This window comes from Chelonia mydas, chromosome 3 (assembly GCF_015237465.2).
Source record: "Chelonia mydas isolate rCheMyd1 chromosome 3, rCheMyd1.pri.v2, whole genome shotgun sequence".
Taxonomy (NCBI): Eukaryota; Metazoa; Chordata; order Testudines; family Cheloniidae; genus Chelonia; species Chelonia mydas.
In genome coordinates, this window is record NC_057851.1 from 44,877,323 (window position 1) to 44,901,268 (window position 23,946).

Consider the following 23,946-nt stretch of genomic DNA (forward strand, 5'->3'; position numbering starts at 1 on the left):
TAGAGTTGGACAGATTCTTATTGCATAGCGGGTACCCCCGTCTCCCGAAACATGACCCTTCCAAATCTTCATTCATCTACAGGCCCCATATACTTTTCATCGTCATACTATTTAGCTTGGTGCTATGTGCCACTCCCTAGAGATTCCTTGTCCAGGATTTTCAGGGAGGCCAGATGGCCACTTTGCCTGTCTTGTACTTTGAGGTTGCTATAGAGTAAGATCCATTCTCTTTCAATGCCAGAATCCTTGGGGACAGAAGCCACTGCTTTCCCCACCCCACTCCCCAGTTGGGAGGGGTAACAAAGATATACTCTCTCAGCTGTACAGCTAGCTATACATTGCAGTAAGGACAGATAGCATTACCTAATTCATACCATTTTTGCTGGGTTACTTTTATTTTTGTTTAAGGGAAATAACAAAAGTAAAAATCATATAGCCTGGAGCAGGAGTTCACAACCTGTTTCTTTCTGGGGCCCCCGCAACATGCTATAAAAACTCCATGGCCCACCTATGCCACAACAACTGGTTTTCTGCCACAACAAAAGGCAGGGCCAGCATTAGCAGGTAGCAAGCAGAGCAATTGCCTGGGATCACATGCCATAGAGCCCCCTGTGAAGCTATGTTGCTCAGGCTTTGGCTTCAGCCCCCGGTGGCAGGGCTCAGGGCCTCAGGCTTCAGCCCCATGTGGTGGGACTTCAGCTTTTTGCCCTGGGCCGCAGCGAGTCTAATGCTGGCCACACTTGGAGGACCCTCTGAAATCTGCTTGCTGCCCCCCCCCCCCCCCCCGAGGTACCCCAGACCCTCGATTGAGAACCGCTGACCTAGAATACCTTGAGCTTCGGTGTTAACACCAGTTAATCTGAAGTGGTGTCAGCAACAATCTTATAAATTTGCATCATTTCTCTGTGTGAATAAGGCTCATGAGAGAGCATAGTGTGCATCTCCTCTGTAACCTGCTGAATCTCCTCTGCCATAATCTTCATGGTTACCAGCTACAGATCCCACAACTACATTGGTATTATGTATCAAGTAAAAATAGTAGGGTTAAAAACAGTTATTTTTGTAACTTAACTCACCGAAGTAAGAAATACTCTCACTCAAGACTGTGTTCTCCTTAAACCTGAGGTCTGAACGCTGTGTTTTAGTGAGCTCAGGACCAGAGCTGTCTCCAGACTAAAACTCTGAAACCCTGCTTTGATTATTAGGAGAGTTCAGATTCAGATCTGCACTTCTCATCTAGCTAATATATCTAAATTGGGCCAAACACCAAATCCCTGAAATTAAGGAAAGTTTGGATCCAGCCTGAGATTTGAAGACATGACCCATATCTGCTCAGGACAGAAGGACAGTCTGGGTACAAAGGATTAATAAATTTGCTGTTGCGGTAAAATTGTTGAGAGGGTGGATTGGGGCACTGTAGAAGTCAGTTTTAAAAGAGGGAATGGAAATCTTTCTAACACTTGAGAAGTCAAAATATTCAGAAACCTAGTCTCTTAAGGTTTTATGTCCTAGGTTATTACACAAAGCTGTTTTTTCTCAAGTTGGTTTCCACAACCTCAGTTTTTACTTTGCTAGCTTACTGACTTATTGGTTTACTGCGCTCAGATGTAGTCAGAGTGATTTGCCTGGTTTATAAAGCTTTACAGCTTGGATCAATAGGAAAAACAAACTAATTTATACGAGCCTTATACTGTATAAAATTTACTGCATGCTGTTGTACCTGTAATAAAATAAATAAAATAGACTGATCTACGTATCAAACCAACAATGCCTAAACTGTAGTCTGTGGAGAATTGATTAGTCACATGACTTTGGCTCCTCCTTGTTTCTAGCTGTTTCTCCATGCTTCTAGGATGTTCACTGTGGAAAAAAAAATTAACTGTCCCTACATATTTACATTATACTACATATTTAAAACCTTCTTCAGAAAATGTTTCTGCATCCTTCAATTACTAGTTGCTCCTATAAAGTGTTGTCCCATTGAAGTGTTCCTTCCACATGTTGTTTCAAATGTACTAACCCTTCTTTGTAAATTCAGTTTGTATTGCAGTGTGGAAGAACCATCACATGCGGACAGTTACCAACTACTTCATAGTAAACCTCTCCCTGGCTGATGTTCTTGTCACAATCACTTGTCTTCCAGCCACGTTAGTAGTGGATATCACAGAAACTTGGTTCTTTGGGCAGACCCTCTGCAAGGTGATCCCCTATTTACAGGTATTGTTCTCCATACCATTGCTGTTGTCAAAAAGGAACAGTACGGTAGAATCTGCTTAATTGGAACTTCCTAGTGGGAAGGATAGACATTGTGATTTAAGTGCTTCTCCACTTCCAAATGCCCAACTACATAACGTTAAGTAAAATTCTTTGCTGAATAAGTTTTATTCTCAGTATCTTCTCTCTCTTTTTTTTTTTAGGCAATAAACACACGGGACAGATTCTGTGATACTCTTCACCTTGTGTAGTCATTTACATCAATGGAAAGTGGACATAAAGCATTAAAATATCAGGACAGTGATATTTTGTGCCCACTTTGCTTGGACATAATGACTACCCAAGGTGCCGGGTGTCAGAGCATCAGGCCCTCTGTAGTTAGAAAGTGGAGTTCAGAATTCCATATGTCTTACTAAGTGCTATGTAGAAATAACCAAAGATCCCCACAAGCAGCAGAAATTGTTCATACTCTCCCAGTTAAGCATCAGTTATTGCCATTCATAATTATTAAGTTAAATTAGTTCTGAAGCCCTTTCCAGTGAAGTGATTAACAACTGTGCCTTCCTTTCCTTATCAGACTAGATGGGCCAGTGGGGCATTCCAGTATGGTAAATCTTTGGACCTTTTCACTGGTGTAAATCCAAAGTACCTCAATTGAAATCTGGGTTTACAGTGGTGTAACTGAGGTCAGAATCAAGCCCCCCAATGCACACAAATTTCAAAGGGAGCAGCATGGGCCATAGTATTGGTTGGGTATAATAATTCCATGAATTGATCCGTGGATATGTGTTGCCCTCTGCTCCAGTGCATTGAATCAGAATTGCCCAACTTATTTCAGAGCCACAACACTGCTACAGGAGATTGTTTTTGGTACGTTAACTGTTGGCCTGTACCTGGTTCGGAAGACCTCACTGAATGCAGAAAGGACGTGAAACTGTCACCCAGTGTATTGAATGGAAGAAAATGAGCAACTGTTTGTTGTTTGTAGCCAGTGGAAAAATCCAATGATCCTATTTTTATCAACTGCAAGCGGATTTTTTTTTTTAATGTGACTGTGATTTCCCCTTGCCTTTGTGAAAATTGGGAAGACACAGTGATGATATAGGTTCATAGCACATCAAACGAGATAATGTCTCCTACAAAGCAAGATGTAGTTAGTGTGTTTAAAGCTTTATTTTCATATTGTAAAAATATACACTTTTATAAATAATGCTTACAAAGTCTAAAATGGATGAGTTTATTCTTATGAGGCCTGATTCTGCCACACTTATTCAAACTGAGTGGTCTGTGAGTTGTCCTGTTGATTCAAGTGGGATTACGCATAGATTGGCTCGTTAGCATTGACCCCCCAGTTGGTAAGGCAACTCCCATCTTTTCATCTGATGTGTATTTATACCTCTCTACTGCATTTTCCATGCATCTGATGAAGTGGGTTTTAGCCCACGAAAGCTTATGCCCTAATAAATTTGTTAGTCTCTAAGGTGCCACAAGGAGTCCTCACTGCTTTTTTTTCTGAGAATGAGTTAGGCTAGCAGACTCAGGCCTATGTGAATTTTGTGACAAGTGTTATAAAAAGGGATTTGTTTTTCTTGGAAGAATCACTATTTAACAGCCCTTGATCATGGGATATCAACTCTAAATAGATTTCTGATCGTGTTGAAAATATAAATTGTATTCAAAGTTAAAAATCAGAAAAGTTTACACAATGTTTCCTTGTTTCCTTAGACTGTGTCAGTCTCTGTGTCTGTACTAACACTTAGCTGCATCGCTTTGGATCGCTGGTATGCAATTTGTCACCCTTTGATGTTTAAAAGCACAGCCAAGAGGGCAAGGAATAGCATTATCGTTATCTGGATTGTGTCCTGCGTTATGATGATTCCTCAGGCTGTTGTTATGGAATGCAGCAGTGTGTTCCCAGGATTAGCTAACAAAACAATCTTATTCACAGTTTGTGATGAACACTGGGGAGGTAAGTGTGTTATTGATCATAAGAATGGAACTTATACTGCCAGGATATAATGAAAATAGCTTGGCATGTTAATTATATGGTGGTTCTTGAAACTACTGGTTTTCAGAAACTGTTACATTCCATCTTCCTCTGCCTTGCTAATGTTCAAAGTCAATTGGAAGCCAAGTTCAGATGGATGTGCAGTAAGAGGCTCTTTGTGTCTTGGCCATCTTAATGTTCTCCATTGGAACAAATGTTCCCATCCTGTAATGCTTATGCTTATATAACACCTATTGATCAAAGGAAGGTAGAGGTGTACAAGGACTGCAGAAATCAGGCCTGTGGAATTTATCTCCAGAGAATAGACCATTGGTCCATTTTCCTGGGACCCTGACTTTGACAGTTGTCTGCATTATATAAATTCCTCAGAAATCTCCCAGAATTACAATTCAAATTGCATACAACTACAGAATTTATAAACCTGCCAGCAATATAGGAAGCAGTTCATTCCACAGATTGAAATTTGGCCTGGACAGCATTACTAACGTTATTTGGAAAACACGATCTATTACAAATGATTGCATCCAAAAAGTACAAATCAGTCCTTCCAGATTACTTCTGCACTGTGCAGTTTTGGAATTTGGGCTACTTTCATGTAGTCTGACTTCCTGTTGCAGTTAGTCCTGGCCACTTCCTTGAACTATTGGGGCTCAACTCTGGTGGGCCCTGGAATAATTCCAGCACTAATAGTGCATGTGAGTTGCGCACTGGGATTCTGACAATGTATACAATCAACACCTTAATAATGCTTAATAATATGTAATAATCATTCATACTCGGGAAAGTAATGCCAGGATTGGCAAGACATGTAGCTAAAAGGAACGTGGTTAACAGCTTCAAGTTAATAGACTAAAATACAATCAGATTCTTTCTCAAGGTTGTATTTTTTTTAAAAAGCAGTCCAATCGCTGTGATCAGTTTTGTTACATTGTAATCAGGTTGTGTTTTCATGTATTATTGTAATTGGTTACTTTACGCAACCTTGGGCATTAACTGATGAGGGCTCTCTGATGTGATGTTTTGAAGGTTCCATCTTGGTCCTGGTATAATACTTGAGCCTACAAATTTATCCTAATTGTAAACTCAGTTGTAAAAAGTATGTAACAATTCATAAGATATCACAGTAACGTATAACAATAAATAAAAGCTTATGCTCAAATAAATTGGTTAGTCTCTAAGGTGCCACAAGTACTCCTTTTCTTTTTGCGAATACAGACTAACACGGCTGTTACTCTGAAACCTATAACAATAAATGTTAATGGAAAATATGCAAAAGGATGTCTCAAAGACTGGATTAGTCTAGACCAGTGGCAGGTAACGAGCAGGCCGCATGCAGCCTATCAGGGTAAGCTGATTTTGGGCCGTGAGACATTTTGCTGACATTGACCGTCCGCAGGCACGGACCCTCACAGCTCCCGGTGGCCACAGTTTGCTGTTCCCGGCCAATGGGAGCTGTGGGAAGTGGTGGGCTGCAGGGATGTGCTTGTTGCCACATCCTACAGCTCCCATTGGCTGGGGACGGCGAGCCGTGGCCAAAGAGAAATACCCAGATGACATCACAACCTCCACCGGCTCCAGCTAAATCCCAACACCACCTGGGATGTGGGATTTTGTCATCCCTGTCCCTTGTGTGTCCATTTCCTTCCCCACCTTATTTCTTCTCTTTCTTTTCCCTCTCTGCCTTCTGGTTGGTAAGTGTGTAGCTTAGTTGGCCAAGACTGCACATTGTGCCACATTGCTGTAATCCTGTGACCAGAAAGATGCCTAGAAGCAATGCCCTAAATAGCCAAATGCTGCTACAAGTTGGCCAGATCTTGGAGTGCTGCTAAGACCACGTGCTGTGCCTGTGTTCCTCTAGCAATGAGGTTGCAAGTAAGTCAGTGCCAAAGACAGGAGCTGCACTTGTCCTCCTTTCTCTCCCCTTTTGTGTGCATCTGTCTTGTTTTGTCTTCAGAAAATCAGGATGGGACTTTAGCAACAACAGCAATGACTGCTCCAGCCCATCTCAACTAACTTCTTCCCTTTCCTCCACTAGGATAGTTATTACCGTCTTTAACACTGTCTGAAAGACTCTCAGACAGGGGTGGAGGTGTTTCATGTGCCTTATGAACATTCTCTACAGCTAAGGGAAGAGGGAACAAGGAGCACTGCTAAAATAAAAGCCTTATTCAACACTTCACATTTACAACTGTTTTTCTATCCCTTCTGGATCTTTAATTAAGGGCTTAAAGGTATTTAATGGCATGTTTGCCATGGTACTAAGCAGGGTGAGGTCTCTGTATACCAAACCCTGCACCTTGTTTGAAACCTTTTAATGCTGGACAGTGGCAGGGTCAAGTTAACACTTTTGACTCTTTGGGCCCATTCATTCCATCAAAATTAATACAATGGTCCCTGCTTCTTGTGTATGCAGGGCCATGGTGTTTTCAGTATGTTGATGATATGAACTCCAGTTCTCTATCTCCTCCAACCCAGCCACTCCTCTTTCACGCCTTATCCAGAGGGGCAGAGATGGGAGCTGGCTGGCTCAATCCAGATAAAACTGGAGTGAGTTTCATAGGAGGAGGGAGACGTCCTGCAGATGTGGCATGAATGATACCGGCACTTTTAACTGAGGGAGCAGGCCTATCATTTGTTACTAGCTTTCTCCATCTGAGGACATTGTTGGAAATATTCATCTCACCTGGAGATTCTAATTTCTGTTTATAATTGCAGACCTGACCATCATAATCATGAATTTCTCTCTTCAAGTTTAGATTTACATGTTAAATTGACCCAGAAATAGAAAATGATTATTGAGCTGCTGATCTTTTTTTTTAATTACATAGGGTATCTTGCCAGCAGCTCGCGATGCCAGTGTTCCAGGACCTGCGCTGGCAGCTTGTTGGTTTACAAGATAAATGTAAAGTGTTGATATTAATCTGTAGGGCCCTAAATGGCTCGGGAGCAGCCTATTCTAGAGACTGCTTCTCACCCCATGCCTGGCTGCTGCGCTGCAGATGTAATCCACAGAGGCTCAGGAGCTGGAGCCCCCTCGGTATAAACGATAGGGAGCTGCCTGGAGAGCATTCTCCAAAAAGGGCCCATAGTATGTAATGAACTCCCTCCTTTGGTCCAAGATAGCCAGAATCTGCTGACCTTCGTGGTATGTTACAAAGTCTGCCACATTTCAGAGGCTTCGTGGAAGGTAGGAAGGGACTTGACAAAGGCTGGTATTTGTGCATAGAACAAGGTTTGGTTTGTGTCTTAATAATTTCTGATAGTTGTTTTCAGGTTTGGGGTGAGGGGAAGCCGCTATCTTTATTTCTTATGTGATTGTACTGTTAATGACGTCAAAGGTGCCTCATCTCCAAGATAGATATTTTATTCTGGGTATAAAATATAAAACATGTCTAGAAGTTTTTTTTTGAAACCAGAAGCTTTTTTCACTCCACTTAAAGATCACACAATCTTAGTTTGTACTGCTGGCTTTTCCATTAAATTATGCATCTAACCATAGGACATTCACTTCCATCAAACAGAATTCATACACAATTGAAATTTGATGATGTCACCTCAGTGCTAATTAGTCTACTGGCAAATGGTAGATGCACCTAAAATAATAATCCTCTATTTCAAATTACTCTCTTTTGGTCAGCACCTTCCCACAATGGCTTGGACTCCTTCACAATGAACAAAGAGTGGCAACCTCTATTAACAGGTATCTGTGTGTGCCTATTGGAGTATTGCTAGTAACTGCAAGGGGTGCAGTTGCTCAGCCTCTGTCAACATCCAAGTTCTTTCTAATTGCTTCGGGGTTTCACTCCAGAACAGGAGGAACATTCATGGCCAATTCTAGGCTGAGGATTTTTCAGTCCTAGCCCAGACTAATAATAATAATTTATTTAGGAATGCAAAAGAGTCCCACCTAGGAACTGTGTGGAGTCACTTAAGGAACCTGTTTTTACCGTGGGTTTTATAATAGTCCATAGTTATCATATGATGAATGTGATGATAAAGACCCACAATTAAAGAAATGTAAATTAAAATGGCTGCATCATGTGTCCAAATCAGCTAACCACACTCTTTTGGTACTGTTGATTAAAAAGATTAGCAGCCAATGTATACTAACCAAACCCACTCCAAGCACTCAAGAGAATATGGAGAGAATCCTCACTTCCACTGCATGGGTGAAGGGAAGACTTTGTGTTCCTTTTCCTCCTAGGTTACTCACAGTAAAGGGCAGCATTCTGCCCTCCAAATCTGAACACTGTAACAAAATTGGAAGTCACTAGATGGCACCATTAAAGATAAGGTTATAAATTCTGCTTTAGCTGAATGTTTAGCAGTTAACACTTAAAATAAATGCTTACTGTCCGCTGTGGTGCAGGGTTTGGGGTTTTGTTTTTTGATTCTGAGAATTGTCCAGTAAAGCTTGTTCCCTGGCCAAGCCCTCTCATATTAACTTTCTCAGCAGCTGCCTACAGCACAAGCAAAACACTGCTTTACATGGGGTAGCATCAAGAAGTTTGCTAGAATTCTGATGTCCAAAGTGAAATTGGCAAAAATGAATCTGAGGAGTGGAAAAGTTCCAGCAACATTCACCGCTTGTTTTCAAGGAACCCTGAAATGCAAAAATGAGGAGGAACAATAATGTTACGTGTTGATATGGATTGAAGAGAGAGGTTTATATATGTATATGTATGTATAAGTGTGTGTCTATGTACACACACGCACATGCATGCACAGCCGGCTCTAGGTTTTTTGCTGCCCCAAGCTCCGAAAGCGCAACTGCCCAAGCAAAAAAAAAAAGGGGGGGGGGCGGGGGGGGCCGGAATGCCGCCCCTGGTATTGTGCTGCTCCAAGCACGTGCTTGCTTTGCTGGTGCCTAGAGCCAGTCCTGCATGTCAGCTGAGGGCACACCTCTGTCGCTGATCTGCTGCAATTATGAATACACAGCAAGGGCACATTACTTTAGGTTTGAATATGTCCCCTCTATATTTGCATGCTGTAAACTCTGCAGTGGAGTACAAGGTGCAAGTGAACCCCTAGAATTGTGTGTCAGAGTTAAAGTTGTTGGCTAAAGACTGTATGTTTAATAATTCCAGAAATGATAATGTGTGAGGCAAACTTACCAAAAGTCCATGAAAAGCTGATAAATTAGAGAGCTGAGCCGCATCCTCTGTCATATCACCCCTTGATCATCGCCATTTCTATGCCACTACTTTTGTTCTAACCTGTCCTTTCAGACCCTTCCTCCATTCCCATCCAACAGACTCTCCATCCCTCATTCCTCAAATCCAAACACCTTTTATTCCATTTCTCCCTCCCCCGCAGCACCAGTTGAGTGGTAGGTGGCGTGGGGTGAGACTCTGCATCTGTCATCAAGGATCTCAGGTGTGGGATAAGCACATTGGCAAGTACCATCTCCTCATTCTACCCCCATGAATCCTTTTGAGTTTTCTCCCCTCTTTTCAGCAAAGGGGATTAGACATGGAGATCTTCCCTTTCTTCTTGAAGCAGGGACCACCACACCTGTGTATCCCCCCTTCCTGTCTGAAAGCCCAGGTAGTGGTCCATCTAAGATAAGGACTTTTCTCTCCCCCTCGCCGTTCCCCACCCCTGGCTTGTGTGGGAAGGGCCGAAGGATTGGGGTTTTCAGTTAGGCAGCTGAAATGTCATCACTGATCTTTATGCAGAACACTGATGGATGTTCCCACTCAGCACCAGTCTGAGTATGGTGGCAGGGACGAAACCATCTGATAAATGACCAGCATCCCAGACCAGTCCCTCCTCCTGCCTGCTGCAGTAATTACTAAGCAGCTTGAAAGCTTTCTTTTAGCTTGAGAAGCTAAACAGATTCAAGCTTCTTAAGTAAAAGTTCTGCAAAGCTCATTGCCCTGGGTGGAGGAGGGACACAGGTTTCCTTTGATGTTCAGCTGCTAGCACTTTGCAGGTGGCTGAACTTCAAAGGAGAACGCTGGCTTCTTCCTCCAACCTGGCCCATCAGCACTTTGTACTTAGCTGGCCTACTTTAATGTTTCCATTTTACTCAGACTGCTAAATTGGAAGCCATAAACTCCTGATGATGCCTTGCTGCCTGCAGAGCTCTGCTGGGGCAGGTGACAATGCCTTGGGAGCAGGAAGAATCTGGTCTCAGCTTTCTCATTGGTCTCATTGGTTTCTCATTCTCCTCTGGTCTCAATAAATCACATAAACTTAATTTCGCCAGCTGTGAAAGGTGAATGACGGTATTTCCCTGTCTCACAGGAGTATTGTGAGGCTTAATTCATTTAAATTCATCGTGTGTGAAACATTTTTGAGATCATGGCAGCTAAACAAGTGCAACATCATTAACAATAAAATAAATGTTCCAACTACTAGAGAAAAGGTATTGATGGTTTAATTGATGTGAGCTCCACAAACCAAAACATGCAGGGTACACTTACGGGACTTGGCAGCTGGTAATAAAGGATACTCAAGAAGGGGTGTGCAGCATTAAAGTGGATAAATTAAGCACTCAAAGGTCAGGAAACTCCAGAAATTAAGATGACCACTCATCCTTAACTCTGCCTCATTCAGAGCAGTATCTTGAACCTGGGTCTTCCACCACCCAGATAAGTGTGCAATCACCAACTTATACAACCAATGTCACTCGTGTTCTCTCCCAGTAGTTCCAGCAGAGGGACGATTTCTCTTTCTTTATATAGTTATTCATGAAACAGTGCAACAGGTCTCATTTTCATTCCACGTTAGAATGAAAACAAATTTGGAAATCCCGAAATCTTTTGCAAAACAGAAGTCTTGTTTTCCCGCCCACCCTACAGTGTAACTTCCTTTACTAATATCTGAAAAGAGTACAGTATATCTATGTAAACATGCATTACTTGTCCCAAAAATACATTATAAAAGAAACACCATTTTTCATAGTTTTTCAACCACCAAAACTTCACCCTTTTCACACATTATAGACACTGATACTTTGTAAATAATATATTGTGGGGTTTTTTAAAAGTGCACTAGGTCCTCTTGTGGGGGGGGAAAACAACTACTCCTTTGTTTCTAAACCATTTGAAAGCTCTGGATAGAGATGAGACCTCTTGAACCCTACAACTGCTTGCCAAGCGTGCCCAATGTGGAGCACAAATGTATTTACTTCTCTGAAACCTTCTAATACTGTCTTATTCTTCCTCTGCCTAAACCTAAACTAACTTACTTATCAGCTGAGACACACAGTCAGTTGCATGGTAAAGTGGAAGGGCACATGGGCACAATTTCTGGAATAAATTCAATTTTGGTAGTATATTACATATTGAATAATCTGACAAGCAATATATAATCTAAAGAGGAAATATTGTAATGTATATACTAAGGGACAGAGTTAAGGTAAGAGGCCAAAATTACTTGGGGGAATTTCCTGACTTTTGAGCCTCAGATTTTGTTAATTCTAACTGAATTAAAGGAACAAAAACGATTCCAGCTTGTGTTTTATAGTGGCTCCATTATATACTTCACTCCTAACCGTCACCATTCAGAGTACATCTTATAAATTTGTCTCAGGAGCAGAAAGACATCTTTATCTGTCTGCCTTAGGTACTTATATGGCCCTCATTGCTATCTCAGTACCAGAACACCTTACAGTCTTGAATGTATTTATCCTCACAACATGCCTGTGTGGTAGGGAAATTCTGTTATCCCCATTTTCCAGTTGGAGAACTGTGACAGAGAGACTATGTGGTGTAGCATTGCACTCAAGGGGGTGCGATTTCTAAAGCATGCTAACATGTCAGTGCATTAAGTGGCCTGTGGAAACCCTGCTGATGCTGTTTGAAAAAATGCTATGTTAAAGAGCACAAGGGAGCCTTTGGTGTGTACCATCAGGAGCTACACAGACCAGTTAATACACAACGTGTTAGTGCATTTTAGAAACCACACGACCATAGGGTGTGTAGATAAGCCCTAAGTGACATGCCCATGGTCGCACATGATGTCTGTGGCAGCGCAGAGACTTGAGCATGGGTCTCCCATGGCCTAGGCTGGCACCCGAGTATTAGACCATGCTTCCTCTCAGTGATGTATTAAATTACAATATTCAGTGCAGACAGAGCGTTTGAATACCTGGATAACAGCTTTTAGATAATAGCATCGTGTACTGATTAAAAATTAACACACATGTAACAAAGGAGTGTGACATAGCACTTCACACACCAATGTAACATACTACTATGAAGCAAAAGCCTGTTTAAAATGTATGAACAGAATGAATCTAAAAGCAATGGACTAATTTCTGCCATCAGATGCATGTATATATCTCCCATTATAATCAATGAGCCCTGCACTTGAGTATCTGCAGGTATAATGTGACTTAAAGTAATTTTTAAACTATATTTGTATGTACATTCTTTTTCTATTTTGATTCTCTTTCCAGGTGAGGTCTACCCCAAAATGTACCACATGTGTTTTTTTCTGGTGACGTACATGGCACCATTGTGTCTTATGGTGTTGGCCTATTTACAAATATTTCGAAAACTATGGTGCCGCCAGGTAAGTCATTGATTTATATTGGCTTACTATGTTTTTCTATTTGAATGGACAACGTTCTTCTCCAGAAACTCCATAATGCCACGCAGGACCTGATCAATACAACCTTTTGTACCCAACAAACTTCAGTAGCAGTTTTGGGTGTGAAATTATAGTCTGCATCCTAGTCTCCTATTTCAGAAACGATGGCAGCCAAGCAGAATGAAAAACAATTTGTGCTCAAGTCTAGGGCAGCCATCTAGGAGATGGAGGATTTCAGGGACAGAGGAAGCAAAAAGATCAATTAAGGGAAGAAGATGGATCCCCAGTTGTCCTGATTGAAGGTTCCTATTGAGAGAGAATAACTGAGATCCGAGGTTGATTTTACACAGATATTTTATATCTCCGGAGCTGCAGAGGTGTATGAAAGTTGACTTTTTTTTTTCATTTTGTTACAAAAATTTCAGCTCAGTTTTGAGTTTGTAACAGCTCGTATGTTTGTTGCTGAAATATGTGCCACCATTTTCCAGCAATAATGGGCCCAGTCTGAGAAAAGGTTGCCTTACAAATCTAAAGTTCTGTTTGGAAATGTGGCCATTTTCTCAAATTTTGCACTGCAGTGATAGGAAAACAAAATAACAGCAACAAAATCACCTGAGATGTGTCATAGACTATCAGAGTTGGAAGGGACCTCAGGAGGTCATCTAGTCCAATCCCCCTGCTCAAAGCAGGACCAATCCCCAATATTTGTCCCAGATCCCTAAATCGCCCCCGCAAAGATTGAACTCACAACCCTGGGTTTAGCAGGCCAATGCTCAAACTACTGAGCTATCCCTCCCCACTAAAAATTTTTTGCCCCAGATCCCTAAATGTTTCTGAAAATGTTCACACCATTATTCAGTGCTGGGTCATCATCAGAGACTGCTGTAACATTAAGTATATGGCAGAATGTGGGTAAAACAGAGCTGGGGATATAGAATTCTCCCCCAGAGGAGTTCAGTCACAAATTTAATGAATGCAATGTAATGTAAATACCTTGCAATGCTGGTTACAAAAGTGCCATGCGAACACCTGTTCTCACTGTCAGGTGAAATTGTAAATAAGAAGTGGGCAGCAATATATCCTGTAAATGTAAACAAACTTGTTTGTCAGAGCAATTGGTTGTGTTGTAATTAAAATCAATATATTTGAAAATGTAGAAAAACATCCAAAAATATTTAATAAATTTCAATTGGTATTCTAAACAGTGCAATTAAAGCTGCAATTAATTACAATTAATTTTTTGAGTTAATCACATGAGTTAACTGCAATTAATCAACAGTCCTATTCTGAATCTTTGGTAATAACCCCAAGTAAGGAATCATGCTGTTTATCAGAATGCCATCTAAATATTCTGACTGCTGCAATGTACCAATGATCTTGCTAGACATATATGATGATGAAATCCAAAGTACTAACAGCCAAGGCATTCCCAGGTCTTGACAGAAAACTTCTTGAAGCAGTTTGGTTTAAAATGAGGGCTGTTTCTAAAATGAATCTTCAGGTGGTTAAAAGTTAGCCTCCATGACTCACTCACAAGACATCCCTATTGTGTTTTACTCTCTGTCTGCTCTCCAAAGTTATTGATCATGTCTTTGCTTTGCAAAGTCTTTGCAAACATGGTTTTATCATCTCAGAATTAGGAGCTTTATGGAAGACAAAGGGCAACAGCATCAGAGGCCTGGCTTTTAGAGTAACCTATGTTGTTTACTAATAGGCAGGGATCCCTCCTGTTCACAAGGATTTTGTTCCTTTGTGAATCATGGAGAAGAGATAAAGCAAGAGCTGAACAATCTCCTTAGGACTGAATGGCTTTTTGCTGGACATGCTGACACACATTCAGTAATTAAGAGAGTCACATACATGTGCTTAAATGTATTGGGCCCATTGTGGTTTTGTTTTCAAAATTTTTCCGAGTTTTAAAAGCAAGATTATGATGCTTGGCTTTCCACCTTGATACACGTGGGGGTGAAAACAGCAGTTTTACAACTTCTAGCGCCAGTTCTAACCATTCTAAACACTGATGTAAAGCATCTGAGGATTTTAGAGAGCTTATTTGTGTTCTACAAATCATCTCAGCTAAATGTGTCCGTATATTTCATTTGATAGTAATAATTGGTAAAAGTGTGTGTTATGCTGGTATGTATGTGATTAAAATATGCATCAGTAGTACATATGTAAGCCAAGCTTTATTCTCTTCAGGCCATAGTACTTTAGCAGCCTGACTGTGAGTATGTATTAAATTTTTTTTTTGCCTGCAACATCTTATGAATTATTTGCTTATTGGCTTAAGGAGGCAAATTCTTGCAATTCTTATAATGCCTCCAAAATGGAGATAGAACAGGAACAGGTTTCTTTAGATAAGTTCTCAGCAGTAACTCCTACAACACTGGGCAGCTTTATAGGATGTACAAGGAGATTGACATTGTACCACAATCTGTATCTATGATCCGCTCTTGCTATTAGAAGCATTTGAAAAGCAGATTGGTCATCTCTAACCACAGACTCATCAATCATGTCTCATGTTTCATTAGAAATAAGCCATACAAAGTCTTGAGGCAGGATTCCATTTCTTTGTACCCAAATTGGATGCAAATATCAATAAAGCTTGTCAGAAAAATTTTGTTGAAATGAAATTCTAACAAAATCAAGAGGAGAGGAAATTGCCAACATATTTGGGAGGGGGTTGTTTTCTGATCAGTTCTTGCTACTAATATGATAACTCAGAAAACAAGATAAGATCGAAATAGAAGGAAAAGCTTCAGTTTTGGAATTAGAAGAACAGAACATCAAAATACTTCCCAGAGCCCAAATTCAGGTTTTTGTGTAGCACCTCTCTGTGTAGTTTCTCAGCAGTGAGATGGAAAAGACCCAATACCATAAATCAGAGTCAGTTCTGCCATTAGAGTAGGATAAATCCCCGAGAATAGGACATACTGATTTCAGATACTAAATTGACAAGACTATGGATCTTGGCCAAAAGGCTGTGAATCCTCAGTGGTGTGATGTCAGAGTTCAGATTTTATTTCTTGTGTTTATAAAAACACCTGCAATATACTAAATGTTATCCTGTGTTCCGCAGTTCCCAGAATCCAACTTCACTCATTTCCTGTTTGTCATTATGGATCTTCACTGGAAGGTTACAGCGAACTTAAATCAAGTTTTAAAAAAAAAAATCCTAAATTAAGAGCTTGTCTACACAGGGAAATTTTTCCAGAGTAAGGTCGGGTGCCAATTTGAAGCATGACAGCTATTCCTCAATAACTCCCCCCATGGATTTATTAGAAGTGGATTAAACTGAACTGGAAAAAAGGCTCTCTGATTCCAGAATAAGTATGTCCATACAGGGAGCTATTCTTAAATAATTATTGCAGAATAATGATGCTGGGCACTTTCCCTGTGTAGAAAAAAATGTGTATAACGAAGGACTGGATCTTGCAAGCTCTTAAACATGTGCATAACTTTATTCATGTCACTAGTCCTGTTGAAGCCAATGGCACTGCTCACAAGTTTCATGCACATGCATAACAGTTTGCAGAACCAGGGCCTAATATTGCCCTCATATTATAAACGCTCACAGTTCTCAGAAAAATTAGACCTTGTCACATGTAGCCTTTCATACTTGTTCTCACCCCTGAAGTATTTTGGGGAAGTTGAAGCAAAATCCTTTTACGTGTTTGAATTATGGGAGGGTGGGGAAAAGAAAGTCTTTTGGTACATGACAAATTAACTAGTTGGGGGAAATAAACCCAGAAACTCCCTTGCTGAACTTTACAGAATTAGTTGAAACTTTTCAAGTGACCAGTGCTTTAAACAGATTTAAAATGGAGATATAAACAGTGGGAAAATACTGAAGATAGAAACAATTGTTCCTGCACAGTTTGATGTTTTCATTATATTTGTGCTCATGAGATTCTTTGTGAGTGAAGTTCACCTGTAGTTCCGAGGGCCAACATAAAACCTCTTGGGAGGGGCAGTGAAGGAGATGGGGAGAAAATAGTCTCTGCTTTAGAGATAAATGTAAAAACACCTGCTTTTCAGCCTGGCCTCAGACAGTCCCCTTGTGTGCTGTCCCACAGCATGTATACTTACTCAAAAGAAAACCAAAGCCTGTCTCCTGCAAACAGGGGAGTCAAAGTTTTTAGTCATGGGGGGATCAGAGAGGGAGAATGTGAGGGGCGGGAGGCTATAAAGTAAAGAGAGAGAAGTATGGAAGCAGGTGTTGGAAAGGACACTATGGGGAAGCAGAGAGGAAGAATGGGAGAGGGCCTGAGCAGCTGGAAGCTGGAGAGTAGCCATGCTTTGTGTGTGTTTTTCAGGTTGAATTTTCAACCCAGAAGGATGACACACAAATAGGGAGTGGGGACTAGCTTTGCCTTAAGTCTCAGAAAGGGGAAAGCCGACACAAACAAGGATTTTTTAATCTCATGCTTAGCCCAGTTTTATGATTTTTAGAGTCCACCTCATGGATATGTAATGCTTTTGGTGCAATTCTTCTTCTAGTTAGGGACCAGCACCTCCTCCACAGGAGACATTAACAAATGCTGAGGAGTTTCTGGTGCCCTGCTGCAGGAAATTAAAGCAATGAGACATGTGGGCTGCCTGGGCTGAAGGAGAACTGGGGAAATAGTGAACATGAGTGCTAGGCAGCAGTGGGGAATTGACCCCGTGTACTGTGACAGAGGCCCTGACCGGTGTAGCCGTGTCTCTGCAAGAGCACAGGCTTCCTTTGCAGTTAGTCAGCTGCTTACCCAGAACGTAGATGTCCAAGCTCAACCTGGCACAGCACCCGTTCCTGAGGGATTCAGTGAGTCCATGTTTGCACTGGTGTTGGGACCACAGACCCCTGGCTAGCTGCTCTGACTAAGGAAATGCAATCTTTTCCAACCACAGGAAGTGACAGAGCAGAGCTCTCCCATTCAGTCTCCATGGGGTGTCTGTGCATGATGAGGTGCCCAACAAATGCACTTTCAGTTAGTCCCACTGAGGCATCAGTCAGAAAGCTGATGAGGCAAAAATGAGCATCTCTTGCCCCACAGGTCACCTTTATACTCATTGAGAAGACTTTAACCTGGTGCCCCTTTCCTTTGTTCTGTAACCCTGTCTTAGCTAAAATGTCCTTTTTTTCTCCATACTGTCTGGGTTTTCTACCACTGGCCCTCCTTCCTCCATGAGCAGCTTCTCCAACAGCAGGCTCTCTGTGCTTACCAATCTCCAGAGAGCAAAGTGAGCCAGCACCTACCCATTTAGACATGTTGGATAGCCTAACTAGTCATACATCCTGTTATGATTCCCTCTCTCCACCCAACACACACACACCATTTGCAAATCTCTGTTAGGAATACCCTGGGCAACGACTACAATGCAGAAAAAATAAGTTCATTCCCCCCAATAAATAGGGAAAGCACAGCTGCCTTATGGACCCTTAGGACACATATTTGAAAACGCAGTGAGCATATAAAGCTGTGGATGCACACAGTTATGTGCATAGTTCTATTCTTACTAAGTCATGGCTGGGATTGTCTGTATAATACCTTTGAAACCCTGTTTCTCTTAAATGAACAGCAATGTTGGATTAAAGTGTTTGACAAGCTACTAAACTGTACTGTGTTATCATGGAGCTTTATTTCAGCCTGTCTATCTTTTTTGTATTAACTCCCTACGATGCTTCTTTTTACGTGGTGATGAATTTCCCTTAGAGAAACAGCATTAATGAAGATTCCATTTACTGTTTACTCTTTTAGATCCCAGGAACTTCATCAGTAGTTCAAAGAAAATGGAAGCCTCTGCCCTCTTTAGCACAGCCCCGGAAACTGGGACAATCAACCAAGTCAAGGATTAGTGGGGTAGCAGCTGAAATAAAACAGATTCGAGCCAGGAGGAAAACAGCACGTATGCTAATGGTGGTTCTCTTGGTTTTTGCACTTTGCTATCTACCAATTAGTATCCTCAATGTCTTAAAAAGGTAAAGTTTGTTCACAAACAGTAAAGAGTTTGGGGGAAGTTTTCTGTCTAAAAGCATTTCTCTATGATGTGGTTTGCTATATTCTTTTTTTAGTTTTGAAATAGATACCCACATATTTTACAATAAAGAAACTGAAGCTCAGCGAGCAGCTGTAAGCAAATTGTTAGCTAAACAATTATAAGGGCAGAAATTTGGGGTCAGATTGTAAAACCCGTGTTCACGTTGGCGGTCACTTACTCATGCAAGAAATCTCATTGACCTACACATTCAAACTTATTTTTGCGTGAATGGACTCCGGGAGCATAGTATCTGATGGAGAACACTGAGTAGGGTAGTATTCAGTGGGACTGCCCTGGTGTATGGCTTGACTCCATGTGAGCATGTGTAGCAAAATTAAGCCCAAAAGATTTTGTTCTGGTGTTTCACATATTAAAATTAATAACTGATCTGTATATAACTATGCAGAAATTTACCAAAATCAGGGAAGCAAGCAAGCTTTTATTGTTTAACGAAAGCAAAAATATAAAGTGTTCCAATTCTTCCAAGCTCGGAAGATGCTCCCAGAATATAATAAAAGTCAAAGGAGAATTTTTATGAAGACTTATTATATTGATATCAGAGTAATCAATGAATCAGTAAATAATAGGCAAATCAATGAATTATATGTGTGGCTATTTTTGCCAAACAGAACAGAGTGTTTACTGAATATACTATCAGTTCATTCTCTCTCACACACACACACTCTCTCTCTCTCTCTCTCTCTCTCTCTCTCTCTCTGACAAACTGGGGAGAAATTATACTGTCTGACCTCCAATGACATTTATAGCTGCGAAGGTGATGAGCATAGTGTCACTGTCTTGGCACGATTGCATTAAGTAAAATGTAACAAAAAGAACTAATTGTATTGCCCTGACGAAAGATAGACATACAAGGTGGATATCTTTTATGGGACCAACCTCTGTTGGTGAGAGGGACAAGTTTTCGATCTTACACAGAACTCTTCTTCAGCTCTGTGGAAGCTCAAAAGCTTGTCTCTCTCACCAAAAGAAGTTGATCCAATAACAGATATTACCTCACCCATCTTGTCTCTCTAATATCCTGAGATCAACACAGCAACAACAACACTGCCTACCTGAAAGTCCTCTGGCAAACGTCAGATGGATGGGTGCAACTTCTCTATTTTCTGTGTATTCATATTGTCAAACTGGAGGGAAGCTTGTAATCAGAGAGTTAACATGAACATTTCTGCTATAATCCATAGTGATTAAATGCAGCAGCCTCCTGCACAAGGACATGAGGGGATGCTGCTGGAGCCACTGCAGTCCAGCTATTTTGGGCCAGCAGAGAATCCACAGGCAGCCAGTCAGTGCCACCCTAACTCTACAGCAGCCTCGTTGCACTAGGAGCTGGGCCCAGAATTGAGAGGCTGGATCCAGAATTGGGAGATTGTCATATTGGCTTAAAGACACCTTTCCCCCCCTTGCCTTGGATGGTATAAATTGCCCTTTTGTTATCTAGCTGGATGCCATGTGTGCATTGAAGACAAAACTGCTTGTGGCTTCTGCGCTGTGCAAAACCATCATGGAAGCTGGTTGCTGGGTGGGAAGAGGTTTTGTATTTGCTTGGGAAAGCTGGATGTGTTGGGCTTTATGTGATACCACAGATAGAATAAAAGTACAGCATTTATATTCAGTCTTATGCGCTGTCTTTCAGACTGGCTTTTTCCTCTTTATTTTGCAGGGTTTTGGGGATGTTTAACTATGCTGATGACAGAGAGACTGTGTATGCCTGGTTTACATTCTCGCACTGGTTAGTGTACGCCAACAGCGCAGTGAACCCTATCATTTATAACTTTCTCAGTGGTGAGTTTCCAGATGATCACGGTGTTACATATTGAAAATGTAGTTAGTGTAATACATAGTAATCAATTAGGTTCAAGGCTGACCTGAAAATTGAGCAGCAGCACAACTGAACCACTGGGATCTAGGTGCAGGTCCTGATAAGTCCCTCTATCCTCACGGTCTGCTACACTTGTTGAGTAGCACCTTGCCTTCTCGAGTATCCCCATTAATTTTATAGGGAGTGCTCATTTGAATCAGGGTGGGTCTAAATTTCAAGCTGAAGGTGTCATCCCAGCACTAGCTCTAAGCGAACTAGCAAGCTAAAAATGGAGCATAGCCACAGCAGTGGGAGCAATGGGAAGGACTAGCCGCTTCAAGTATGTACCCATCCAAGACTCTAGGCACACAGACAGGGTGGCTGTCTCCTCCTGCTGCTCATGCTATTTTTAGCATGCTAGCTTGATCAGAGCTAAGGCGACTATGTCTCCTCAAGCTGGAATTTACCCCACTAGCTTGAAGTGTAGATTTTGGGGTGCAATGATGAGGGATGGAGGCAGGGGCCTAGCCCTCCCACCTTTGGTGCCTGTTGGGGCTGGAAATTTGGCCCAGCTTCCCCCATATGACGGGAGGCAGACATGCCAAATTTGAATGGTGTTGCAACCCCATGCACTGCATTGCAATGCCACTCACTCAAATTTGGCCTGGCCAGCTCCCTGTCAGGATGGCAGGTCAGCGGGGCCAAATTTGAGCAGAGCTGTGACGCCATGCAGAGGGGAGAGCTAGAAGGTGGGTGCGGGGGAATACCATAGGACTAGGGGCATCAGGAGGGCAGGGGGGAGAGCGCTGGTCAGGGTACAGAGCAGTGGGTAATGTGTGGGTTTGGAAGCGGCAGGAGAGTGGCGGGGAGAGCTTGGGGCTGGGTTCAGGACAGAGGAGGTGCCTAAGGGTGGCAGAATCTGGCCCTGAGTAAGGGCTACAAGTATTGTGAGGACCTCATAATTAAGGGGGAAATTTTATGTTACTTTCAGTTAATCCTTTCCAGGCCTTAAATGGCAGGAATCTCCCTTGGGTGAGGGGGAGAAAGGAGGGGAGGTTGCTGAATCTCAGAAGATTCTCTACCTAGATGAAAGAAAAAGGACCTATGTGTTCTTACGGTTTTACTGCTGGGGATTTTTGAAGCTGTGGTGAAAGAGCTATTTTCTAAAGATAAATGAAGTAGTAGAAAAATACTACAAAATACAATTTTATATTTTAGTATCTACCTGCTTGTTAGTGTAACGATACTGTGCCTTTGTAAAAATAATATAATGTAGAAATAGTCTGAAAATATTCCTAACTGACATTTATTTACCATTCTCTCTTCTATTACCTTTGATCCTTCTCTATTATTTGTATGAGACTGTTTTCAGTAGAAATATAGTATGTAAAAAAAAAAAATCACCAAACATTTCTTCAGTCCTCTTACCATTTAGTTTGGTTTGTTGCAGGTTTGGTCACAACTAGTGATGGATGAAGTTTAGAGGTGTGGTTCAGATAAGCTTTGGATAAACATATGGATGCTCATCTGGGTATCCAAGGTTTGCAAAACTATCCAGGAAATCTAATGAGAGTAGGATTTGCTGTTCTTATTATTTCCAGTCAATTCAGCGATATCTAGCAAACAATGGCCTGTTAACCAAGATTTCTGGCTACTGTTGTGACAATTGGGCCTACAGATTTACCCTAATTGTGAGCTCAATTGTGAAAAGGGAATGGAAGTTCATAAACTGTCACAATAACCTATACCAACAACTGTTAATGGGGAAAGTGCAAATGGGAGACAGAGTGAATTAGTACAAAAGAAAAAAACCGACTGAAATAATTCAAGGATGGTGTTAAGGTCATGTCTGGTAAACTAGAGAAGTGAGGGACTAGAAATCAGTGAGCCAAAATTGTTAGAGTTTAGGCCTAATTGGTGGACAGAATAATGAAGGGATGAGCAATTCCATCCATCACTCACTTGGGGTCCATAAAAGAAGAGACTTTGAGAGAAAGTCAATGCTGGCTGACCAAAAGCAGGGAATGTGAATGCTTGCTGACAGAAAAACAAGAGAAGGGGAAGGAGTGAGCTTCACCACCATGCTGCCACCCCCACCGTCTCTTGGGACCTAATCTTGAGGTGGACCAGGCCAGAGAGAGGGTCCCAAAGGACACCTCCACCAGCTTTGGCTAAATCCCAAACACCACCCGGGATGTGAGACTTCCTCCCCTCCCCGCACCCCAACTTGTCCTTTTCCTTCCCTACCTTATTTTTCTTTCCTATCCATTTCCTTATTCTTTCTGTCTAATAAGGGTCTGGCTTAGCCAGCCAAAACTGTCTTTTCTGCAACAATGCTGTAACTGTGACCAGAAAGGCGGCTAAAAGCAATGCCCTAAACAGCTCAATGCAGGTAAAAATTTGCCAGGCCTTGGAGTGGCTAATAAGACATGCTGTGCCTGCAGTGAGGTTGCAAGCAGTTTTCCAGCAGTGAGGGGGATGCGTGTGTGGTTTTGTCCTTTTAGGAAACAGAATCAGACTTTAACAACAGCAGCAATAGCTCTATCCCATCTCTAGTAACCTCTTCTTTTTTTCCAGAAAGGACAATTATTACCATCTCAAAAACAGTCAAACAGGCGTTTTTCCTTCTAAAACTCATTACAGCCAAAAGGAAAGGAAATAAGGGATGCTGTAAAAATGAAAGCCTTACTTAAGACTTCACATTTCAAATTATTTAATTTGTTTACCCCTGCATCTTTTAAATAAAAGATTAAAAACATTTTAAAGGTGTCTTTGCCCTGGCACTAAGGAGGCTGAGGTCTCTATATTCCAAATGCCAAACCTTGTTTTAAACCTTTTAATGTTGGACAGTTTCAGGGTCATGGTAACACCTTATCTCTCAGGGTCATTTATTCAATCTAAATTAACACAACATCAGTTATTAGTTCAAGACTCAAAATTTGGATCTAGAGCCTTAGAACACTAAAATTCAGGGTATTTGAATGTGGGACACTCTTATTGCAACACATCTGTTTCTTCTCCCAGCTTAAACTTATTAACACAGAGGCAACATCAAAGAAAAAGGTGTAGAAGAGTTAGCCAAACTTTTCTGAATGTGTTTGGTGTTTAATTTAAAGTTTTTACATGGAAATCTGGGGGCTCTTATGCTATCCAAAAGGCTTCATACCAAGCGTCTGTTCTGTTTCTCCAGGTGTTTACTTATATTGTACCATCTCTTTGGTACCTGAACACAAACATTCATTCATTTAGCCTGTTAGGAAAGTAAGTTTTAATATCCCCTTTTTACAGATGAGAAAACTGAGACACAGAGAGATTAAGGGTGTGATTCTGATCTCATTTTACA

The 23,946-nt window shown here is 41.4% G+C and overlaps 1 protein-coding gene across 2 annotated transcripts in view; it reads left to right on the top strand.

Annotated features, from left to right (window-relative positions):
* HCRTR2 (hypocretin receptor 2) overlaps positions 1 to 23,946 on the top strand; it is a 64,974-nt gene that overhangs the window by 36,553 nt on the left and 4,475 nt on the right. For both annotated transcript variants that reach the window (XM_043542382.1, XM_007055066.4), the window contains exons 2-6: positions 2,039 to 2,217; positions 3,940 to 4,183; positions 12,630 to 12,745; positions 18,505 to 18,725; positions 20,466 to 20,587. In XM_043542382.1, coding sequence (XP_043398317.1) covers positions 2,039 to 2,217; positions 3,940 to 4,183; positions 12,630 to 12,745; positions 18,505 to 18,725; positions 20,466 to 20,587 — 882 coding nt within the window. The remainder of the gene's footprint in view (positions 1 to 2,038; positions 2,218 to 3,939; positions 4,184 to 12,629; positions 12,746 to 18,504; positions 18,726 to 20,465; positions 20,588 to 23,946) is intronic.